This window comes from Heloderma suspectum, chromosome 9 (assembly GCF_057233095.1).
Source record: "Heloderma suspectum isolate Gila_16-S chromosome 9, 16-S_ref, whole genome shotgun sequence".
Classification (NCBI taxonomy): Eukaryota; Metazoa; Chordata; class Lepidosauria; order Squamata; family Helodermatidae; genus Heloderma; species Heloderma suspectum.
In genome coordinates, this window is record NC_139466.1 from 1,497,199 (window position 1) to 1,519,104 (window position 21,906).

At 56.6% G+C, this 21,906-nt stretch overlaps 1 protein-coding gene across 2 annotated transcripts in view; it reads left to right on the forward strand.

Moving 5' to 3' along the window:
* Positions 1-16,083, forward strand: part of SHROOM4 (shroom family member 4) — a 38,901-nt gene extending 22,818 nt beyond the window's left edge. The window contains exons 4-11 of one of the 2 annotated variants that reach the window (XM_084813407.1): positions 868-3,049; positions 4,556-4,617; positions 5,852-6,523; positions 7,242-7,342; positions 7,424-7,703; positions 9,348-9,528; positions 11,314-11,586; positions 12,992-16,083. In XM_084813407.1, coding sequence (XP_084669533.1) covers positions 868-3,049; positions 4,556-4,617; positions 5,852-6,523; positions 7,242-7,342; positions 7,424-7,703; positions 9,348-9,528; positions 11,314-11,586; positions 12,992-13,261 — 4,021 coding nt within the window. In that variant the 3' untranslated portion in view covers positions 13,262-16,083. Of the gene's footprint in view, positions 1-867; positions 3,050-4,555; positions 4,618-5,851; positions 6,524-7,241; positions 7,704-9,347; positions 9,529-11,313; positions 11,587-12,991 lie in introns of both variants that reach the window. The other variant, XM_084813406.1, reaches the window with a different exon arrangement.
* The last annotated feature ends 5,823 nt before the right edge of the window (positions 16,084-21,906 follow it).

The window sequence follows — 21,906 nt, forward strand, 5'->3', positions numbered from 1 at the left end:
GCTGGGTTCCTGCAGCCACAGGTGGAGCAGGAGCTGAACATCTGACCCCTGAATGACAATGACTCAGCCGCTCGCATTGCTCCATGAAAGGCAGTCACAGGCCAGCCAGGAAAAGCCCAGTTCCTCGTGCTGATGCTAAGCAGAATGGGAGCGAACTCCAGGAGGGTCTGTGGCCCTTGAGCTGGCTGTGGGATCAGGGCAGTTGCCCGAGTTGCGTCACGCAACCCGTCACCACCTAGGAGGGAGACGTGTGGCGTGTCCCAGCAGGTTCCTGCTCCAGCCCCGAGGCCTGTCACCCCTGGCCTCAGTGTGGCTATGGGTTAGGGCACCGTCCCAGCTGCAACACTGCCCCACTGCTGGCAGGATCTCCTGGGGCAGGGTCTCCTGCAGGCGGGCCCTTCTGTCTTGTTTGGTCCCTGGGCAGAGCTGCCAAGAACTGCTCCCTCGTAGCAGGCATGGGCCCTCCCCTTTCCTAGATAGCGGGGACTGGTGCCTGGGGCACAGAGCAGCCACCTGCTGGGACCCCTCTTCCCATGGGCCGGAGCTCCCTCCTCCCTTGTTCCTGCCTGCTTCCCTTACCCACTGACCCCCAAAGGGAAGAAAGGAGCTGCGGAACAATCCTCATCCACCCCTGGGCCAGAGGGGAGTTTGCAGCCGGGCAGTAGTGGGCGGGAAGGGGGAGGTGGTCGGGAAACTGAGGCATGGCGGTCAAGGGGGGTGGGGTGGCAGTGCAGGTTTTGGAGGGGCGCACGGCAAGGCTAGGGGAGGGAGGGTTGCAGCGCAGCCAGGAGCTGGGTGGAGGCCGGCGTGGTGCTGCAGTGGCCTGGGTGCCTTCTGACGTGAGTGTTCCCGCTCCTTCTCCCCCAGTGACCTGCCCTTGCCGTGGACCCCCCTCTCGCGCCACTGCAGCAGCACCGACCAGAGCAGCTCCCTCGGGAGCATGGACAGTCTGGACCAGCCCAGCCAGGCATACTACGAGGGCAGTCTCTCCCCCATCGACCAGGCCATGTTCCAGAGCAAGCGCGACTCGGCCTACAGCTCCTTCTCAGCCAGCTCCAACGCCTCCGACTCTGCCCCGCGACCCGAGGAGAGCAGCTCCAGCGAATGCACGCGGCCGGGCCAGCCGCCGGACCCCCGCTACCTGCAGACAGGGAGAGAAGGCGGCGAGCCCGCCGGTGGAGTGAGCCTGCCCAGCCTCGACCCCAGGCCAGCCACTGGCGCCCCGGCAAGCCCTTTCCCCAGCTTGGCCCAAGCTGCGGCCACCCCTCCTCAGCCCCCCATCAGGCAGGACAGCCTGCGGGCCTGCAGCCCGGAGGCGCCGAGAGTGGACTCCCTGCACGCCAAGGGGCAGTGGACCTCAGACACGTCCCTGTGTGCCCGTGGCAGGGACCCCCCAGGGCCGTGCAGGCTGCCGGCCTCTGCAGACCATGCCAAGGAGTCTCTGTCCACTGACCAGTACTATCTGCTGAGCTCCCACACTGACCAGCAGCCAGCCATGGAGGGGGCAGCCCCCAGCAGTGAGTCCCTCTCGGCTGAGGACAGCGGGGCACATGCCTCGGAAGAGCCGCGCCCACGGGCAGGCAGCAAGGACCTTCAGGCCGAGCTAAGCTGCCAGGGGGCCTGGGAGGCAGGCTGGTCGGGGCCCTTGGCTCACCGGCACAGCGCCCCGGAGCACTTGCTGGCTGCCCAGCTGAAAGCACTGAATGTCGCCCCTGGCCAGGAGGGGCCCCACTGGACCGCCTCTCCGCTGCATGTGGAGCAGAACAGCCCCAGAGGTCCAGAGCCCTGGCGGAATCGGGACCACGACTTCCAGAGTGCTCCTGGCCAGGCGGAGGAGCTGGACCCTTGCCCAGCAGCTGGGGAGGGGCCCCAGAGCAGCTGTGCAGAGCTGGAGAGACCCCATAGCGCCTCGGCCGAGCTGGCGCCTTCGCTGCCCCCTTCCAGAGACGCTGGCCCTGGCCTCCGGGCCGCCCCCAGCCTAGGGTCCTTGGCGGAGGGCGGGCAGGGCCTCGGAGGGGGCCCAGCCGCCCGGAAGGGGCACCGCTCGGCCCAGGCTCGCCGGCGCAGTGACCGCTTTGCCACCAGCCTGCGGAATGAGATCCAGCGGCGGAAGGCCCAGCTGCAGACGGCCAAGGGCTCCGCCGTGCTCCTGCGTGGGGAGCAGCTGGTGCAGGAGCCCCCCCCCACCCCCTCTGCTCTGCCTGCCTCTTCCCCTCCGCCCCCCACAGGGGAGAGCAGGCCACACAGCCCAGCCCCCCTCAGAGAGGGCCCCCCTGAGCCCTGGGGCTCTGAGCTGAGCGTGTTTCGGGGGGAGAGTGCTTCACACAGCCCCAGCAGGATGGGGCCTCCAGCCCCACAGCCCGGGTGGGCAGCCTCTTTGCCGGAGCTTGGGCTGCCGCAGAGGGCCCTGCCGCCCGCGCCTGGGGGAGGGCGGGGGGGCCGCTGGCGGTGGTCGCCGGAGCACAAGCTGCAGCCGCATGATGGCAGCCCACGGGCGGTGGAGCCAGCGTCCCCCTCACAGCCCTCGGAGGACTCTGGCCTGCTGCCCTTTGCGGACAGGAGGAAGTTCTTTGAGGAGACCAGCCAGCCGCCATCCTCCAGGCACTTGCACTCCCACCGTGGCCGGCCTGGGGGGCTGCAGCCCCCACAGATGGAGGAGCCGAACGCCCTCGAGCCGCTGAGCTCCGAGCACAGAGACCGGCGCCACCACTCTGCAGACCAGGCCTGCAGGCCCCCGCCCTCGCCCCCCCCCTGCCAGGACCCCCACACAGACGGGCCTGGGATCCACAGGCTGCTGGCCCAGCACTGGGGGGACTGCAAGCGCTGGTGGCCCCCTCCCTGCTCGTGTGCCGCCCGAGAAGCCCGTGCCCACTGCTGCGGGGACAGGTGCCCCCCGTTGTGCCAGAGGAACATGCCGGTGTCCTCCAGCCACTGTGCCCGCCGCTGCCACCCTTGCCCCTGGAGCTGCTGCAGTGACTGCTGTTGCCCAGCCCAGCACCAGCTCTTGGAGGAGGGAAGCCCCTGGCAAGGGCGGATGCCGTTTCAGATGGTGAGAGACCTTCTGGGGGCGTGGTGGGCATGGAGAGCTCCTGTGTTGCTATCTGGGAGACCATGGGAAGCGCTGCCAGTCAGAGCAGATGCCCTGGCCTGGCCTAGACAGGCCACTGGGCTGGCCCTCGTGGAGAAGCTGGGGTGGTGGGGAGGCCTTTCTGCGGCTCCTGGGCCTCGGTGCTTTGGAATGGAGCCTTCCGCCGAGGGGACAAGCAGAGCTTGCGGGCTCCCCCAGGGCCCCTGGCTGGCTGGAAAGGGTAGCCCCGGGATCCCTCCAGCTGCACAGGGAGGAGAGTCCCAAAGCTGCAGCGTGAGCCAGTGTGCGCACTGCTGTGGGCTGTGACCACCAACGATCTTGCATATAGCAAATCGCTCTGACTACTGCAAGGCATGGCAGAGGGCAGCGCGTTTGCCTCGGCTCCAAGAAGGAGCAGCCAGCATTGCGGGACACACCTCCTGGGTCGGAGAGTTGCACACTGTTTCTGTTAGCGAGGGATTATGGATGAATTGTTCTGGTATTTTATGACCTGGCAGGAGGGGGCCTCGATATTTTTACACTGATGTTCCTTGAGCCATCTTTTATAAGGCAATGCCATGGATGACAATGGGGTGTTTATATTTTGTGTGTCGTTTTTGTCATGTTTTTGTTGTGAACCACTTTGAGTGTGATGTAGCGATATACAAATAATGTGGTTATTACAACACTCCACCTTTTACCCAAATGCACAAGGTGGCTTGCAAATATAGCAGTATGATAGAAAAGAGGGTATGAAACAACCTAAAATCATGATGAATTGCCAAAGGGAAGAGACACCAGCACAGCAACTTAAAACAGCAGCAGAATACATAACATCAGGCTCTTTAAAAAGCCCTCTTAAATGAAGGCCTAGAGGCAGGCAGTGAGACGGGCCAGTTGTGCTTCTCTTGGGGACCGTTTCAAATGATGGGTGCCACAGGTGAAAAGGCCCTGCCCTAGGTACCTTTCATGTGCTGGTGGGACCCAAAGGAAGGCCTCTGAAGTGAGGTGAGAGAGGGAGCTATTGCCCTTTGGCCCCAGCTAGGAGTTGCCCAGAGGCAGCTGGGTGGCTGCTGTGGGAAAGCGGGTGCTGGGCGTGGGAGGCCCACCCTGGTGTGCTTGAGCAGCTGGGCTCTTTCTATGTGTCTGTGAGCTCTGCTGCTCTTCCTGTGTCCAAAGGCGCAGCTGTCTGACTTGGGGTTCTCCTTCCCCTTTGCCCCACCCGAAATCCGTGGGAGGGCTTGGCCCCCTTGCCTCCAGCTCACCTGTTACACTGCCTACAGCACCCTGATCTTGGCAGTGGTGCAGCTGGCAATGGAGGAGATGCAGCTGTGCCAGGTGCAGACCGGGCTGCACTTTATGAGAGGTGTGGGAAGGGGCTGGTTCTAACGGTAGGCAGAAAGGCAGCAGCCTCTGGCCTGTGGGCCTCCCAGGAGGCCATGCGTTCTGGCCCCTCCCTCCTCTTCACTCTCTGCTCCTTTTGGCCAGGAGTCTCCGGTGGATGAGTGGGAGCCCCCAGCAATAATCAGGAAGAGCAGCCAGTCAGCAAGGTGAGCAGTGGGTGGGTGTGGTCAGGGGGTGGGCAGGACATGAGATGCTCGGCGGTGGTCCCTAGGGGTGGAAGGAGGAGTGTCAGGCTGGCAACGGAGGCCCCAGCCCACTGCATGCACCCCAGCACGTGTGGCGCTCCTGCACGCGACACCAGTTCTCCGCCCTCCATGCCCAGTGGCTGCGCTGCATCTGCCCTGCAGACAGCGAGAGGCTCCAGGGCCGGCCACCTGCAGAGGGAATTCTTGTGGATGGGAGGAGGAGGAGAGCATTGCTGCCCTCCTCTGTCGAGCTCTGGGCTTGCTGCAGAAAAGCTGCGCGGAGGGACATGATGCGTGCAGATGATTAGATGCCACTTGTTTGCGGTGTCGGCGGACCACTGGTGTCCAGGCACAAGCTGAGATCAAGGCCTTCATTTTGACGCCTCCTGCCGCTCATGGACAACCCCTGCAGCAGTGGGAGCTGAGTGTGTGAGCATCACAGGATCCCTGCATGGGATGCGGCACATGAACAAGCTAGGGAGGGAGCAGATCCATGCAGCCCACTTCCTGGCACCAAGGGTGTTTGCCATGGTTGTCCCAAATCAAGGAGCTGCAGAGGGCAAGGCAGCCTCTGGGCATCCCGGGTAGCTTTTTCTGGAACAATGGAGGCAGAACTCGTGTTAATACCCAGGCAATGCCTGGCTGGGCAGAAAGGCACGCTCTCCTGGACAACTGGCTGTTGAAGGTCCCACAAAGGCCACTCTGGGCCAGTGTAGTTGCCTCCTGCGTCGGACGTGCAAATGTCCGAGTTCTTCTCATCGCACTGCCAAGCCCCTCTTTGGTGCTGCTGCGGTGGGCTGGAAACGGTGCCTTTGTAGCGCAGCCGATGGGCTCGGAGGGACCCTCATGGAAAGAGGCTAAATATAACCATTAATCACTTAGCTACCCTTTGAAGAGCAGATTTCTTGTGGGAGAGAGACCAAAGCGCAGCACAAGCCAGCATCTCTCTTGGCTACAATTAATTGGCTGGCTTCTTTCACAGAGCTGGTGTTTGGTTTTAGTAGGCTGGGACCTTGCCAGAATTAATTGAGCCCAGTGGCGGAAGTTGGCAGTGTCTCCTCTCCATGGGTGGGGGCTCCATGGCGGTGTGTGCACAGCTCCTGGAGCAGGTGGCTTGGCTGGAGGGGCCTGGGGGTGTTGCTGCTGCTCTCGGACTGTGCCATCTTCAGCCTGCTCCTCCTGCTCTTCCTTCCAGCGAGCTGGTGCAGCGCAAGATGGGCTTTGCCAAGGTTGGCCCCTTCTGGACCTGCTGTGAGGACGTGGAGCCAGAGTGGCCCCCTTTCTGCCAAGCCAGGCCCACTCGCAACCTCTCTTGGGACTGCGGAAGGCCAGGGCACACTGCGGAGAGCCTGGCCTATGCGGGGGGGGCTGGTGAGCCTCGCAAGCACCCCCTGCGAGAACGGGCCTACTCGGAAAGCCGCCTCTGCATGGAGCGGGCCGGCACTTCTGGAAGAGAGAGGCGAGAAGCCCCACTGGCCAAGTTGCAGGAGACCGGGCTGGAGTCGCCGTGCACAGCCAAAAAGAAGGGCCCGCCCCCTCCACGGCCCCCTCCCCCAAACTGGGAGAAGCGCCAACCACGTCACACCCCCCACCACCAGATGCTTCTCCCCAAGACGGGGCTGCCCGCTCACCCAGGAGGCCCCTGGGCCCCTGGCCAGAGCAGCACTGAAGCGTCCCGGCAGCGGTCTCAGAGCCTGCCTCTCGAACAGCTGTGGAATGAGGCTGCCTGGCAGCAGCCCTGTGCCAGGGCCCAGGAAGAGCCTTCCCCGGCGGAGCAGGACAGCCTCCACTACTACTGCCACAGCGTGCCACGCTGCACCCCGGAGTGGCCAACTCCAGACACAAGTGAGAGGAGCGGGTCTTCCAGGCAAGTCCTGCTTTTGCATCCTGTGGCTTTGATCCCATGCAGTGGGGGGGAGGGGCAGGGAGGAAGGGACCCCTTTCTCTCTGTGCTGTGGAGCGAGTGGGAAAGATGGTGCCAGGAGAGGCTAGCTGGGCAGAATGGCAGGGATCAGGGCCAGGCCATCTGTGTTCACATGAGTCAAGAGACCTGATGGCTGAACAGGCAGGCTGGCCCTTCAAAGTGCTTCAGCTTGAACCATGCCAGGCCTCTTGCAAGGCACTGCGGTGGGTGGGAGGTAAAGTGGGGCAGGGAAGGGGGTCCTGGTGTTAACTTTCGTGGGAAAGAGCAAAAAGCTCAGGCTGAGTCACCTACCGTGGACCATTGGTGACTGTGTTTTTTTTTTTAATGGAAGGGCTGGGCTCTCCCTGGTTGTGAAAATGGGAGACTATTTTGTGTGTGTGTGTGTGTGTGTGTATGTGTGTATATATATATATATATGTATGTATGTATATTAGACGTTTCTGTCTGGCCTTTGAAAATGTATATATTTTTTCTACAAAAAAGGAAAAACCGAAACAATTAAGAAATTAAACAATAAAAAACCGTATATGCAATATCAAACAGATTGAGAACACATGAACAAAAATCTAATCTAAGAGCCAACCAGAAGAACAAAATCAATATTCCTGCTGGCAGCCTTAGTCTGTCTTTAACTGGAGCCCGGTTGGTTTTGTGCTTAAAGGCCGGCGAGTTCCCTGGAAGAGGAAGCAGCAGTGGAGAAGGAGCAGAACCACTCAGCCAGCAGGAGCCCAGAGCAGCCGCAGGCCTGCGCCCCCCATCTGCGTGAGTTGGGTTTTCTCGCTGTGCGTGCTGGCACTTTGGTCTCCCCAGCAGCTCTGCCACCTGCCACCTTCTCTCTCTCAGCCTCGGCCTCCAAGGAGCACGAGTCTGCGCAAGAGGGCGCCGAAGGAGAGAGCTGCCCCCCGAGCGTGGCCGGTGCCATGCCACCCCTCCGCCTGAACTCGGAAGAGCTGATGCGGGACGTGGTGGGGAGGGACCGCTCCCTGGCCGGTGTGCTGAGCCCCACCTTGGGACTGATGACGGCAGCCGAGGTGATGGGTGGCCTCTTCTCTCCGGGCGAGTGCCCTACATGGAAGGGGCAGGATTGGTCTCCACAGGCAGGTGGCGTGGAACTCCCCCAGAGGTAGGCACTGCTGGGTCAATGGGGTTTTACAAGCAAAGGCCACTGGCTCTGTTGGGATGTGGGAGGGGTGGGAATGTGGAGCCTCTTGGGATGGAGAATAGCAAGACCTCCAGGGATGTAGAAAGCCCCTTAGGCGGATGCGGCCCTTGGTCCCTCTAGCCCAGTGTTGTTGACAGTGACTGGCAGCAATGACTCACCAAGTTTCAGGCGGGGGTCTTCCCTTATCCTACCTGGAGATGCCAGGAATCGAACCTGGGACTTTCTGCATGCAAAGCAGGGGCTCTACTACTCAGCTATTGTTGTCCACCTAGAAATAAAGCAAGACTCTAGTCCTCATGGTTCCGAATACAGGGCTGAATTAAATAGGAAGCTGCCTTAGGCAGAGTCAGTACCCACAGGTGCTGAGGATAGAACCTGGGACCTTCCACATGCAAAGCAGGGGCTCTACCGCTGAGCCCTTCCTTGTGAGCAGCAGTACGGCCAGGCTAGGACTAAGCGGCCCCCCACCCCAGGTTCAAATCCCCATCAACCAGGAAGCTCACTGGGTGACCTTGGGCCAGTCACTTTCTCTCCACTTACTCTACCTCACAGGATTGTTGGGTGGACAAAGTGGTGCAGGAGAGCCGTGCATACCACCCTGGATAGGTGGGATCTAAATGCAAATAGATGACCTGACCACTTGTGGAGCTGTGCCACAAGCCAAAGAGATGGCGGCCGGGGGGGGGGGTGTCTTAGGACTGAGGGCTCCCGAGAGGCGTCTCAGCTGATGGGCCCCCTTTTGCTACCCGAGACTCCCTTCCGTGGGGATCCAGGTCATGTGGGTAGAATTGATTCTCATGATGCTGTCTGGATTTTTTTAATTAAAGATGTATTGGACACATAAAGTACAATACATAAAAGTTCTTAATCAATTGATGTTATCAGTTATTTCAATATGGTGTAGTGGTTAGAGTATTGGACTGGGACTGGGGCGATCCAGGTTCTAGTCCCCACTTGGCCATGACTTTGGGCCCGTCAGGCTAACCTACCTCACAGGGTTGTTGTGAGGATAAAGTGGAGAGGAGGAGGACCATGTAAATCACCTTCAGTTCCTTGCAAGAAGAAAAATGGTGAGATATTAATGTAATTAATAAATAAATAATGTCAACCATTGGAAACATTTTTACCATAAATGTTATATAAGATGGCTATAATGCAAAATATAAAACCTATAAGCCAATTGGTATCCGTTTTAAAGTATTTATGATCTCAAGAAAATTATCTCTTTAATTTACAAACAAAAAAATAAGACAAACATACACAACGTTGTCATCAGCAGATAAACTACGACAATGGCAATGACATACTGTAAGTTGTCGATAATCAGAAATCATAAAGTGGGGAAAGGTGGCCCATTATAATACCCTTTTAGAATTCTAAAGGCTTCCATTCTGCTTCAGATGTATTGACACCCAGCCTTCCTCGTCTCAGATACAGGCACAAGGGATTTTTTTCCAATTTTGCAAGATGCTGGAGTCCGATGTTCCATTCCCTTTCCTCTCCCAATAGTTTGTGTGGACTCATCTTGCTGCCAGCATCCTAGGTGAGAGAAGCATCTCTTTATCCTTTGTCCCGGTCCTCCCGTAATGCTCTCTGTCGATTTAGGCAGCAGACCCGGCCTGTGTCCCCGACCTGCGGGGGCGCCACCAGCCCTAACCCCAGCTCGGCCTACTACCACACGTCAGCAGGGAAGGCCGAGCTGCTGAACAAGATGAAGATGCTGCCGGAGTCAGCTGCTGCCAGTTCGGAGGAGGAGGAGCTCGGCCACGACCTGGCCCGGAAGAAGGTGAGGGCTGGCCTGCTGCCTCCACCTGGGCCACCACCGCCACAGTCTCCTAGAGCTTGAGCCATTGTGGGGCAGGGGAGAGGAGTTGGTAGCTGACTGGCCCCAGCTCTTGGGCTTGGGTTCAACCCCAACGTCTGGTGACATCTTCAGAGCTGGTCTGGAAAGTCCCCAGCAGAATCCCCAGCCAGGCCAGCACCTGGTCAGCCTGTTCGTCATCAGGACGGTTTGTACTCTTAAAAAACCCACCACCACCTGCAGTTCTGCACAAATGCAACCCAAACTCTTGTGCCATCAAACACTGGAACTTGCAAACGAATGCAGTGTGACTAGGCTTACATTCATTAGTTGGTATAATTTGCTTTTGCCAGCCATAGGGAAAGGCAAAAGGTATGAAGGGGACTGAAACTCCACCTGGACACCTGGGATTCCTGCTTGTCCTCCTCTCTCCCCAGGGTCCTGGGACTTCACCAAGCTTTGCTGTGAGGGCTAGAATCATGCTCTTCATTTAAACAAACAAATAAAATGTGAATGCCGAGATCCCCAGGATGCTGAGTTCTTTCCCCATTGCAGGAACTCCACAACCCTGGTCACAGTTGCCCATGATTGGCAGACTGCTGCCCTTTCCCTGTCTCTTTCTTTATGTTGCCCTGCTGGGTAAGTGAACGAGCAGGAGCAGAGTGATGGATTAAAACCTCTCGGGTACCTTTATGTTCCTTGGTGTTGCTAATGTACTTTTGCTCCCTCTTAGCTATTTGCAACTTCTGCTCTCTTCTGTGCCTGGTAAAAAAAAATTGGCACCTTGCTGGGGTGTGAGACACCCACTTCTGTTCTGCTTGGGGTCCCAAAAGGGTCTGTATAATTCTGAAGACCAAGGCATTGCTGTGTGCATGAGGGAAGGAGGGTGGGTGGGTGGGTGGGTGGCTGGATGGATGTTGCTTTGTGCTATGCCAATGTGTTTGTTTTGAAATCAAGTCTTTGCCAAACTGGGAACAGCCCAAAAAGAAACTCAATGAGAGAGGAAACAAGTTAGAATTCCCTGCTCTAATTTCATCACTGGTTTTTCTGACTTTGGCATTTAAAACATTAACATTACCTAGTGTAGTTTCCCATTGGTGGACATTTCTTGGGCTCTTTTGGCAACCTTCAGACCTGCTGTGAGGTTCCATCTCAGCCTGAAGAAAGATGAGCCTTGTGGATACTCAGAAGCTTAAGAACATAAGAAGAGCTGTGCAGGATCAGACCAAAGGCCTGTCCAGTCCAGCATTCTGTTCGCACAGTGGCCAACCAGCTGCCTGTGGGAAGTCCATAAGTAGGACATGAGTACAACAGCGCCCTCCTGCTCATGTTCCCCGCATACAGCCATTGATAGCCTTCTCCTCCTCCATGAAGTTGTCTAAAACCTTCTAGAGCCATCCAAATTGGTGGCCATCACTACATCTTGGGGTAGCACATTGCCTGGTTGCTCAAATTTCCCACCAGCCAGCTGGTCCAATGTTAAAAGAGACTCCTGGCCTGCTGTAGGAGTAAGGACCTGCCTGTGCTCCACACCCAAATCCATTTCAAACTACTCTTGCTTGTCATGGCTTCTCCCAGAAAATCCTGGGGAATGTAGTTTGGCTGAGAAGACTGTTAAAAAGCCCAAGTTCAGTTACTGAGTCACAGATCGTTGGGTGGCTCAGTTGGGAGGGAACAGGTGGTTGATGCAAATCCGAAACGAGGCCGAGGCGCCCCACACCCTTGAGCCGTCGCTAACGGGGCCCTGGCGGTGACCTTCCCGCTGTGCAGGTGCAGCTGATCGAGAGCATCAGCCGGAAGCTGGCGGTGCTGCAGGAGGCGCAGCGGGGCCTGCGAGAGGACATGAACGCCAACGTGGCGCTGGGCAAAGAAGTGGAGAGCCACGTCGAGCGGGTTTGCAAGCCCCACGAATTCGAGAAGTTCCGCCTCTTCATCGGAGACCTGGACAAAGTGGTCAACCTGCTGCTCTCTCTCTCGGGCAGGCTGGCCCGGGTGGAGAATGCCCTTGGGGGCCTGGACTCGGATGCCCCGGAGGAGGAGAAGGTGCGGAGTGGCTGGGGGAGGGGCATGTTCCAAAAGGGAGGTGGAGAGGCCAGGATGGAGAGGTGGTTGTTCACAGATGGGGTGTTTTGTGGGCTGTCCCTTTGCCCACACTTCTGAAGCCATAACGGTGGCTCTTGCTAAGGCTGCCATGACTGGTAGGCAGTGGCGGGGCAGTAAATATGGACGTGCAGTGCGCATCATGACAGTCCCCACAGCCACGCCCCCAAGGAGAGGCCAAACATGCAGGCTGCTCTGTTGATCCATATCAGCAAGCCAGTTCCGGCCGTTCTTGTCCCCACAGAAGCAGGTCTTTTGTGAAGCGAATGGGCTGTAGCTGCCCAGTCAGTAGCAGGCTGCCTGAAATACTGTTGGGGACAGCTCACAACGAAACATGGTTGCCGGGAGGACCCCACTCCTCCCCCCAGCTATGGTGAGGAGTGCAGCTAAGCTCAGCGTTTAATACTTTCACCTGTTGTGTAAAGGGCTGCAGATCTGCGCTTTCTGTCATGCAGAACGCGCGGGCCAAGCCACATGGTACGTTCTTCGTGCTTTGAAATGGGCTGCTTGAACGGCCCACTTTGTTTTCAAGAAAAAGCCGTGGCGTCTCCAGTCAGGGACTTGCTTGCAGTCCTGATCAGGGGGCTGCGCCCGTTCCTGCCAACAGCCTCTCCACTCCTCACTGCTCTTGGTCCCTGAAGGCGCTCTGTACTGCAGACAGCACCTTCGGGGGCAAACAGTAACGGGGCGGAGATTTCGGCAGGAAACTGGTGCGTGGCCCAGTCAGGGTCACAAGCACGCTCCTGATCAGGGCCCGCGGCTTTTCCAGCCATGGCTTTCTTTCAGAGTAAAAGCAGCCAGAGTAGAAGTTCAAGCAAGGCCCTTTTAAAGCGTGAATGACGGAGTTTGCCCCGGTCACCTTGGGGATGCTGGTTTGGTTTTGTTTTTTAAAAAGCGCGTGGAAACCGATTTAAGAATGGTTCGCCAGTGCTTTTGAGGCGGGGGCAGGGTGTAGGACTCCCCCAGCTGCTGGTGTGGGGCTAGGCTCATTCTGTGATGTGCAGCCCCCAGTTACAGGAGGGGCAGTCCCCTCCCCTCCTGCGCTGGCCCTTCTTGGGTAGTGTTGTTAGAAGGCTGGAGGGCGAGCGGCTCATGATTTGGCTCAGCTTGGGGAGAGGCAGGCAGGCAGGCAGGATGTGGGGGCTGGAGGTCTCATTAGGGGTCCCCCCTCCCGTTCCTCACCCGATGGGAGCGCTGTGCATGTGCCTTGGAATTTGGTCTGCAGCAGCTCCTTGGACGCCCCTGCTCTTGCGGGCGGGCCGTGTGCAGTCTGTGCCGTGCGCCAAGCCGTGACCTGCCTCCCCCTCTCTCCCCTCCCCTCCCCTCCCCTCCCCTCCCCTCCCCAAAGCTGGCCCTCCTGGAAAAGAAGCGGCAGCTGACGGTGCAGCTGGGGGACGCCAAGGAGCTGCAGGAGCACGTGGCCCAGCGGGAGCGCGTCGTCTTCGCCAGCGTGTCGCGCCGCCTGCCCAGCGAGCAGCTGCAGGACTACCAGCACTTCGTGCGCATGAAGTCGGCCCTGGCCATCCAGCAGCGGCAGCTGGACGACAAGCTCAAGCTGGGCGAGGAGCAGCTGCGCTGCCTGCGGGACAGCCTGCGCCGGGCGCCCGTGGAGCGCTAGTGGGCCCGCCCGGTGGCCGCAGGACAGCTTTTGCCAGGAGGCCTGGCCCGCCCTCCACATGCCGAAGCGGGCTGCGGGGGCTCCCTGGGGTTCGCAAGCCAGCTTCTCACTCTTCGGCCCTCGGGTGACAAGCGACCTTTGCCAAAGACTGCCGTGCCAGCCCGCTGCGCCCCGTCCTCCACCATGGCTGGGGAGGATGGGCTCACCAAAGTGCCCTTTGTCCGGAAGATGGTGCCCGCAGCTGGGGCCGGTCTGTGTCGGCTGCTGAGGAGGAGTGTGATGGGATTCCTGGAGCCTCGCTGGAATGGTGATGCAAGAGAAACTTCCTCCCCCGCCTCGCCTCCTTGCTCTAGAGGACTGGCTGAGCTAAGAGAACTTGCTGTCTTCTCCCCTCGTGGCCGGCCAGCCAGCAGAGGACTAAGGACAAGCACCCCGGCCCCTCTGAGCAGTGGCGTGATCCACAGGCGCTGTGGCTGACTTTGCAGCCTGGCCGTGGCAGCCCCTCCTCTGCTTGTGCACTTGGCACACCCTTGGGGCATCCCTTTCCTCCTGCTCTAGATTTATTTATTTTCCTCCCTTAGCTTAATAGTTTGTTTTCAACTTAAGTGAGCAAAGTGGTGTTGGGTGGTGGGACTTGTTGCCCTGGGCAGCAAAGGCGGCGCTTCAGGGGGCTGTGCCGGGCTGCCCAGCTGGTCCTCCACTTACCACGCACATAGCAACCGTGGAGGAGGCAGTGCCCTTTTCGTGCCTGCTGGGGGAGGCTCCTCTGTTCCCACAAAGGATGTGTTGGGGAGCGGCTCCAGATGCAAAAGCTGTGCGTGTGCCTCTTGCCCTGGCTCCTCTTCTGCCCATTCCATGGAGGCCTCTCTCAATGCCTTCATCTAAAGTAGCCCTTCCACGCTGAGGAACAGGAAAGCACTCTCCAACTTGTCCCATCAGAGTCGTTATCTGGGTAGTGCTTGAGGCTGCTCCAACCGTTAGTCATTTCCCACACTTCCGTGCAGGGGAAAAGTTTCAGGACTGTGCGCAGATCCTCCTCATGTGGCGATGGCGCACGTCTTGCTCTCTGATGGCCTGTGCGCCAGCCGGGAAGCTGCAGCCACAGTCCCCGAGGCGCTCTGACAAGAGCATTTTGCAGATCAGCTGCAGCGCCTTTGAGCCAGCATGGGCGCCTGCAGCCCCAGCAGCAAAACCCTTTTCCATCATGCAGCTGAGGGGTATCTGGGAAGGTTCCCACCACTGGCTCGGAGTGGGGCCTGTACCGTTCCCACAGAAATAGAGGGTGTGTGTGTGTGGGGGGGGTCCCGCTGTGCTCCAGAAAGTGCAGCCTGGCACGGGTCTCCACTGCAGGCACCAGTCAGGTGGGCTTCGCCTCCTTGTGGGGGGGGGGGCTGCTCTAGGCAAAATGATGGCTTTATCTAAGGGACATCAGGAGAGGGCACCCCGTGCATGCTTGGATGTAAACCCCATTTGCTGCCCCCTTTCTCCCCAGCCCTCATCCCATTGCTGCCTCCTCTCTGGCTTCTGCTTGCAAACTGGGCTGCTGCATTTAGGAGACCTTCCCTTCCTGCTTCCACGCCTGCATAGGCTTGCACAGACTGGGGCTGATCTCTCCCAGCAGTGAAGTGCCTCTATTGGGGGGCTGCTGGGGGCTTGCTGGGGGCTGGAGGAGTTGATGGCCTCTCCCGCTTTCTCCTCTTCTCTCTCTCTCCTCCCCACCCCCCAGCATATGTGGCCAGAGGAATGTGCTGGGATCCTGCCACAGATATTCCGGCCCCAACATCCTCTTCCTCTCCATTGTGTTTGGAACAATGCTGGAAGCCCGGGCTCCCTTGTTTAACCCCCTCTGCACTGTGCTGCCTGGAGCCACTTTCTGACCACAAATTCCCCTGCGAAAGGCTGGGAATTGGCTGCTGGAGGAAGGAGGGGTGTCTCCCAGCTGGCACAGTGGGGCGGGCCGTGGCTTGGCAGGATGGTCTGCCTCGTGCCCAGGGTCTGGCTGCTGTGGGGGACTGGAGGCAGTGGGGAGAGGAGCCATCAACTCTTGAGCCCCCACAGGGAGCCCTTCCAACCCTCCTCCCCACTGAGCTAGTTGCACCCCTGCCTGGGGGCTGCACTCTCAGCCCAGCCTCTGCTGCCCAGGGGGTGTGGGAAATGAGCCTCCTTGGTGTGTGTGGGGAAAATCGGCCTGTTGTGCTTGCAAGGGGTCTCCCCCTCTCCTTTGCTCTTCGTGGCAGAAATCGTCTGGGCTCCTGGCTAGCAGTTGAGAAGAAGCCGGACTTGAGTCCTCCCCCATTGCTACACTTACTGCATGAGGAGACACCCATCTTTGCTCCCTGCCCCCATCCAGCCCACCGGCTGGTGTTCCCTAGCATGGCAGTAGGTGTCCTTAACTAGGTGCTTCACCTTGCCCCCGCGCAGGGAGCTTTGTGTTACCTTTGCCAGGCAAGCCTCGGAAATGTCTAGCCAGACTTATCTGGTCCCGAGGCAGAAGGGGCATCTGCATGAAAACATGCAGCCCCCCAAACTTCCTTTCAGGGACCATCAAGGCAGGAAGTGCTCTCTCATCCCCCCACCCCTGCAGCAATGGGATGGTGGATTCTGGAACAGCTTCCAGCCCTAACTCGAAACATTCCTGGAATCTGCACTTGAATGAGCATAGAATCCGGTGGGAGCAGCTCTATTGTTTTCCAGCCGCAGGCATTCCAGGACCCCCCCCCCCTGCAATCGACACCCATGCTGTGCTCTGCGCAGCCTTCCTTAGGCAGAGAAACATGAGTGTGCTTTGCCATCCCTGCCGCCACCCCTGCACTCCCACTCCGGCCTGGTACCACCATCCCTGGTTTTCAGGGGGGGTCACAGCTTGTGGTTGTATGTTTTGCAAAGAGATGTGATGCCGCTGCCCTCAGCCCTGCAGGGAAAGTTGGATTCCGCATGATCTTTGAGTGAATTCAATGTCTGCCACATTGTAACATTTTGGGACAGTGCTTGGACATACTTGCTCTTGAAAATCGAACTTGGCCAATGTGTGCCGCTTTGCAGTTTGCTCTTGGCTTCCTGTGGGCAACGGCCTTAAACTGCTGTCTCTGAGGCTGGAAGCTGCTGGGGGCCAGGTTGCCCCTGTCTGAGCTGTGTCACCCCCATCCTTTGGGAGTCATCCATGGACCTCGTTGGGAGCTGCAGTCCCTTGCCACACAGCCCTCTTTCTGCTCTTCCAAAGCGACGGTCAGATCAGGAGCCAGCCCTGTTTGCCTTTTGGGGAATACGTGGCTGCATGGGCCTGCATCTGACCTTCCTCCACAGACAGGGCCTGAGGTGTGTCCTCTGCTAGGCAGGAGCTTCCTCTGACCTCCCAAACACCACTACCTCTCCCGAAAGCCCCCCTCCCAGCAGTAGTTGTTTGAGACAGTGCTTGCATGGGAGCCCTGCTCTCGACCAAAGCCCTAAGAAGGAAAACTCTTGGGATTGTGTATGTGCTGCATCAGTTTTGTGCCTGTTCCTTGGCTGTGTGCCCCCTACCCTGGGGATACAGAATACAAAATGGGTAAGGACAGATCTTCCTGTCTCTGGAGCCAGTTTCTGATGGGGTTGGAACATGCAGATGTTCACATGACACAGGTCTGTTCATCAGGCAGGAATGAGAAACTGATTGATGAAGAGTTCTGTGTAACTTGGAAATCTGCATACTTCAAATCCATCTCCCCCTGCCTGCCTTGTTCCACTTTTTTTTAATGGCACCACCAAGAAGAGATGGATTGCACCTCCCTGCATTTTCAAGTACAGGCCCGGTAAGCTTCTGCCTCCCCCTGCCCATCTTGCCATTCTAGGCTTGGCTGAGCATCCAGCCCTGGCCCAAGCCAGCCCCTCCTCTGTGCAAGTGGAGCCGAAGTGCCAACTCTCTACGTTGCTATGTTATTAAGTGCATGTATTGCCGGGTGTCATTTTGTGCTTCCTACACACTAAAGAAATCTATGGTTGCTGTCCGGCGTTTCCACAGCAAGATCTTTTCAGCTGTGTTTCTGAAGGTGTTGACTTCTGTTTTGGGACCGCCTCTGTCAGCTTGTGCCTTGGATGTGGGTGCAGTTGGGGGGTGGAAAGGGCCAGAATCACATGTTGCATTAAATGGTGCTAATGGTAACCAGCTTCTCCGGCTCCTGTGTGGTCGTTCATGCTGGAGAGTAAGAGCCAGAAGCCTGCAGCCACCCCTTTCAGCCTTCCGTGGCTCCTCGGCCAGGCCGGCTGTTCTGAGGCGCAGGCCGCGGTCTCGACTGCCACAGGAGGCAAAGCTGCCACGAGTGTGGGGGGCGGGGGGCTCTCCAGACGCAGCAGCGTCGTCGCCCTGCTTGCTTTCCAGGGGAAAGGCTCTGGCAGGCTCGCTGGCCGTCTCCGCGCCTCAGGAAGAGGCTGCCGGCAGGGGGCCCTGCAGTACAGCCAGCCAGGCCCCTGCCTCCGACGGCTGTTCGAGGGAGCCGGCTGGACTCACAAGACCGCGTCGCCCTCGGCATGGCGATGGCGGTTGCTGCATGATGAGCTGCTCCCTTGGAGCCTTCCGTGCGATGACTCATGGGGACAAACGTGTTCTGAAGGCAGAGCGCTCCCACGTGGCCCTGTCTGGTCTTGCAGTCCTGAGGGTGGAGGAGGAGGCTGTGGCATGAGTGGCCCACTTCACACATTTTTGACAAGCAGCTGACATAGTTGGCTGGGCCTGGGCTGTGGGGGGGGTGTCTCCCCCTGCCAATTGACCCACCACAGGAGCCCCCACCCAGTTTTACAGTCCCAAGGATGGGGGGTGGAGACAGTGGGGCCATTAAACTTTGTAGTCATGGGAAGGAATACTAATTGGCAAATGAGTGCATCTAATTTGTGTTTAATAATTCCAATTGCATAACTATTGGTATGGATGAACTTTACCACAGGGGCTTCTGTACCTTTAGGGGCTGTGTGGAAAAGGAAATCTCAAGAGGCGCCTTTTGTCACATTGCAAATACTGCTTCTCGGCACCCTGGAGACTTGCTGGTAGTTCCTCCTCCCCGCAACCACGGAAGAATGGGAACCCTGTTGAATGTCTGGCATCTGCACAACCTGGATGTGCATTCATGACTGCTAACACAAGGAGATAGCGAAATAGGGAGCTTCACGGTCCAGTTTTACACAACTGGGTCTGACATTCCACATTGCCAAAGGAAGGGAGACCTTGGAACATGCTCAGCCACTGAATCCAGGGCAAAACATACTCTTACCCTCTTGGATGGATTTTGGGGTTAGAGGAGAGAGCCTGTATGCTTCCAAGGAGATTCCCTTGCTTATTGTTGCAAGCCACCCAGGGCTTGGTAGGCGTGATAAAAAAAACTTTTAAGTGCAACAGTGTTTTTCACCTGTGACCCTAAGCAGACCTTTGAGCTTCTGGTTCTTTGTGTGCTGTAAACCTTGATAATTCGGGGCAGTGGAAGAGTGAATTTCAAAATCCAGCAGCCTTACGCCCAGGAAGAGGCGCTGCTTGTGAGCTTCATCCCCAGGAGTGCCCGCTGCGCACCTCCCTTAACTGCAGCCATGTTTGGGAGCTGGGCTGTCCGTGGAAGGAAGCAAACCACCCTCAAGTGCAACAGGACTACTCAGTAGGGTGGGGCTGGGTTTTCAAACATCCACCACGGCCCCACACCGGTGGGCCCTGCAGGGGCTTCCTAGCAAAGCAGCCCTCCATGAACAATAAACCCAGCAGGAGCAGCGCTTGACAAGCTCCCGCTCCCCCCCCCACTCTGCTGAAAGTGGAGTAGGTCTCGCGGGATGCGCCACCTCAGCAATGTTCACGGGTGCCAAGCGGTGCCACTGTCCCCCCAGCACACACTGTCCAGGGAGGATAGTGTTCCTGGACACTGGAATGCTTAAAATAAGGCCCCCATCCCATAGCCATCCACCTGCACCACAGGTTGCAAACCAACTGTTGTTGGCTGGGAGCAGCTTTAACTCCTTGCTGCCTGCCTCTAGTTTCCCTCTGCCCAGGGCTGCTACTGATGGTTGGTGACTGACAGGCTACCCCTGGGGTGGCCTGTTGGCTATGATTGTCAGCATTCCTGACCATTGGCCTGATGGGAGTTGAAGTCCAAAACATCTGGAGGGCACCAGGTTGGGATAGCTTGATGTGAAGCAATGGCCTGAGTTCCTACGATGACTTAAAAAGAGGTTAAAATCTAGCTAAATCACATCAGGGGCTAGAAAATTAATCTCAAAAAGGCATAAAGGGACTCTCCAAGCTGAACCCCACAAACTGGCACAGCACACCTGGAGCAATACTCCAAATCTCTTGACTGGAGGAGATGACACGGAAGCCCAGGTAAGAGTTTCTCACAAATAGATAATACCACAAGGTGTTGTGCATGGGGAGGTGGGAGGTAAATCACATGTCATGGTATCCCTATCCTTTGGACCATAGGAGGAGATGGTGGTGAAGGTAAGAGAGATGAATAATACTCTGGAGAAAAGTAGCTGTTTGCAATCTCCAGGACAGCAAAGTGAATCTTGAGCAACCATTTCTTATGATCAAAATCCATGCATCTTTTATTGTAACGACATAATCCTGGCCTGGAGAAGGATATAGCTGCCCACCTGTGAGAAACTCTCAGATGGCAAAAAAGTTTGTGTTGTTGAAAAGCCCCATCACAAGCAACAAGCCACCACAGCAAGGCGCTTAGTCCAGGTTTTAGGAGTCAAGTGTTGGGGGGGATATTAAAGGGGCTGCAGATGATCAATTATGTGTTTTATTTTACTTTTACCACCAATGAGGACCCACCACTTCCATTTTCTGCCTCAGGCACCAAAGTCTCTGCCCCTTTGATTTCAATGGGGTTTTTACCTAGTATACTGTCTAAATTTATATCGAGCTTGTTAATATAAAAACTGTCTTTGTTGTTGTTCAGTCGTTCAGTCGTGTCCGACTCTTCGTGACCCCATGGACCATAGCACGCCAGGCCTTCCTATCCTGTGCTCTCTCCCGGAGCATGCTCAAGTCCATATTCATTGCATCCGTGATGCTATCTAGCCATCTCATCCTCTGCCGTCCCCTTCTCCTTTTGCCTTCAATCTTTCCCAGCATCAGGGTCTTTTCCAGTGACTTTTCTCTTCGCATTAGGTGGCCAAAATATTTGAGCTTCAGCTTCAGTATCTGTCCTTCCAATGAGTGGTCAGGGTTGATTTCCTTTAGGATGGACTGATTTGACCTCCTTGCAGTCCAGGGGACTCGTAAGAGTCTTCTCCAGCACCACAGTTCGAAAGCATCAATTCTTCGGCGCTCAGCCTTCCTTATAGTCCAGCTCTCACAGCCATACCATTACTACTGGGAAAACCATAGCTTTGATTAGACGGACCTTTGTTGGCAAGGTGATGTCTCTGCTTCTTACTATGCTGTCTAGGTTTGCCATAGCTTTCCTCCCAAGGAGCAAGCGTCTTTTAATTTCATGGCTACAGTCACCGTCTGCGGTGATCTTGGAGCCCAAGAAAGTAAAATCTGTCACTGCTTCCATTTCTTCCCCTTCTATATGCCAGGAAGTGATGGGGCCAGATGCCATGATCTTCGTTTTTTTAATGTTGACTTTCAAACCAGCTTCTGCATTCTCCTCTTTCACCCTCAACAAGAGGCTCTTGAGATCCTCTTCGCTTTCTGCCATTAGGGTGGTATCGTCTGCATATCGGAGGTTGTTGATAATTCTCCCAGCAATCTTAATTCCGACCTCTGATTCATCCAACCCGGCATTTCTCATGATGTACTCTGCATATAAGTTAAATAAGCAGGGTGACAATATGCAGCCTTGTCGTACTCCTTTCCCAAGTTTGAACCACTCGGTTGTTCCATGTCTGGTTCTTACTGTTGCTTCTTGACCCTCGTACAGGTTTCTCAGGAGACAGGTAAGGTGGTCTGGTACTCCCATCACTTTAAGAATTTGCCACAGTTTGTTGTGATCCACACAATCAAAGGCTTTAGCGTAGTCAATGAAGCAGAAATAGACGTTTTTCTGGAATTCTCTTGCTTTCTCCATGATCCAGCGAATGTTGGCGATTTGATCTCTAGTTCCTCTGCCTCTTGGAAACCCCGCTTGTACTTCCGGTAGTTCTCGGTTCGCATACTGCTGAAGCCTAGCTTGTAGGATTTTGAGCATAACCTTGCTGGCATGTGAAATGAGCGCAATTGTGCGGTAGTTTGAACACTCTTTGGCGTTGCCCTTCTTTGGAATTGGAATGTAAACTGACCTTTTCCAGTCTTGCGGCCATTGTTGAGTGATCCAAATTTGTTGGCATATTGAATGCAGCACTTTAACAGCATCATCTTTTAGGATTTTGAATAGCTCAGCTGGAATACTGTCATCTCCACTAGCTTTGTTGTTAGTAATGCTTCCTAAGGCCCACTTGACTTCACTTTCTAGGATGTCCGGCTCAAGTTCAGTGACCGCACTATCATGGCTATCAGGGACATTAAGATCTTTCCTGTATAGTTCTTCTGTGTATTCTTTCCACCTCTTCTTAATCTCATCTGCTTCTGTTAGGTCCCTGCCTTCTTTGTCCTTGATCATGCCCGTCTTTGCACAAAATGTTCCCTTGATATCTCCGATTTTCTTGAAAAGATCTCTAGTCTTTCCCATTCTGTTGTTTTCCTC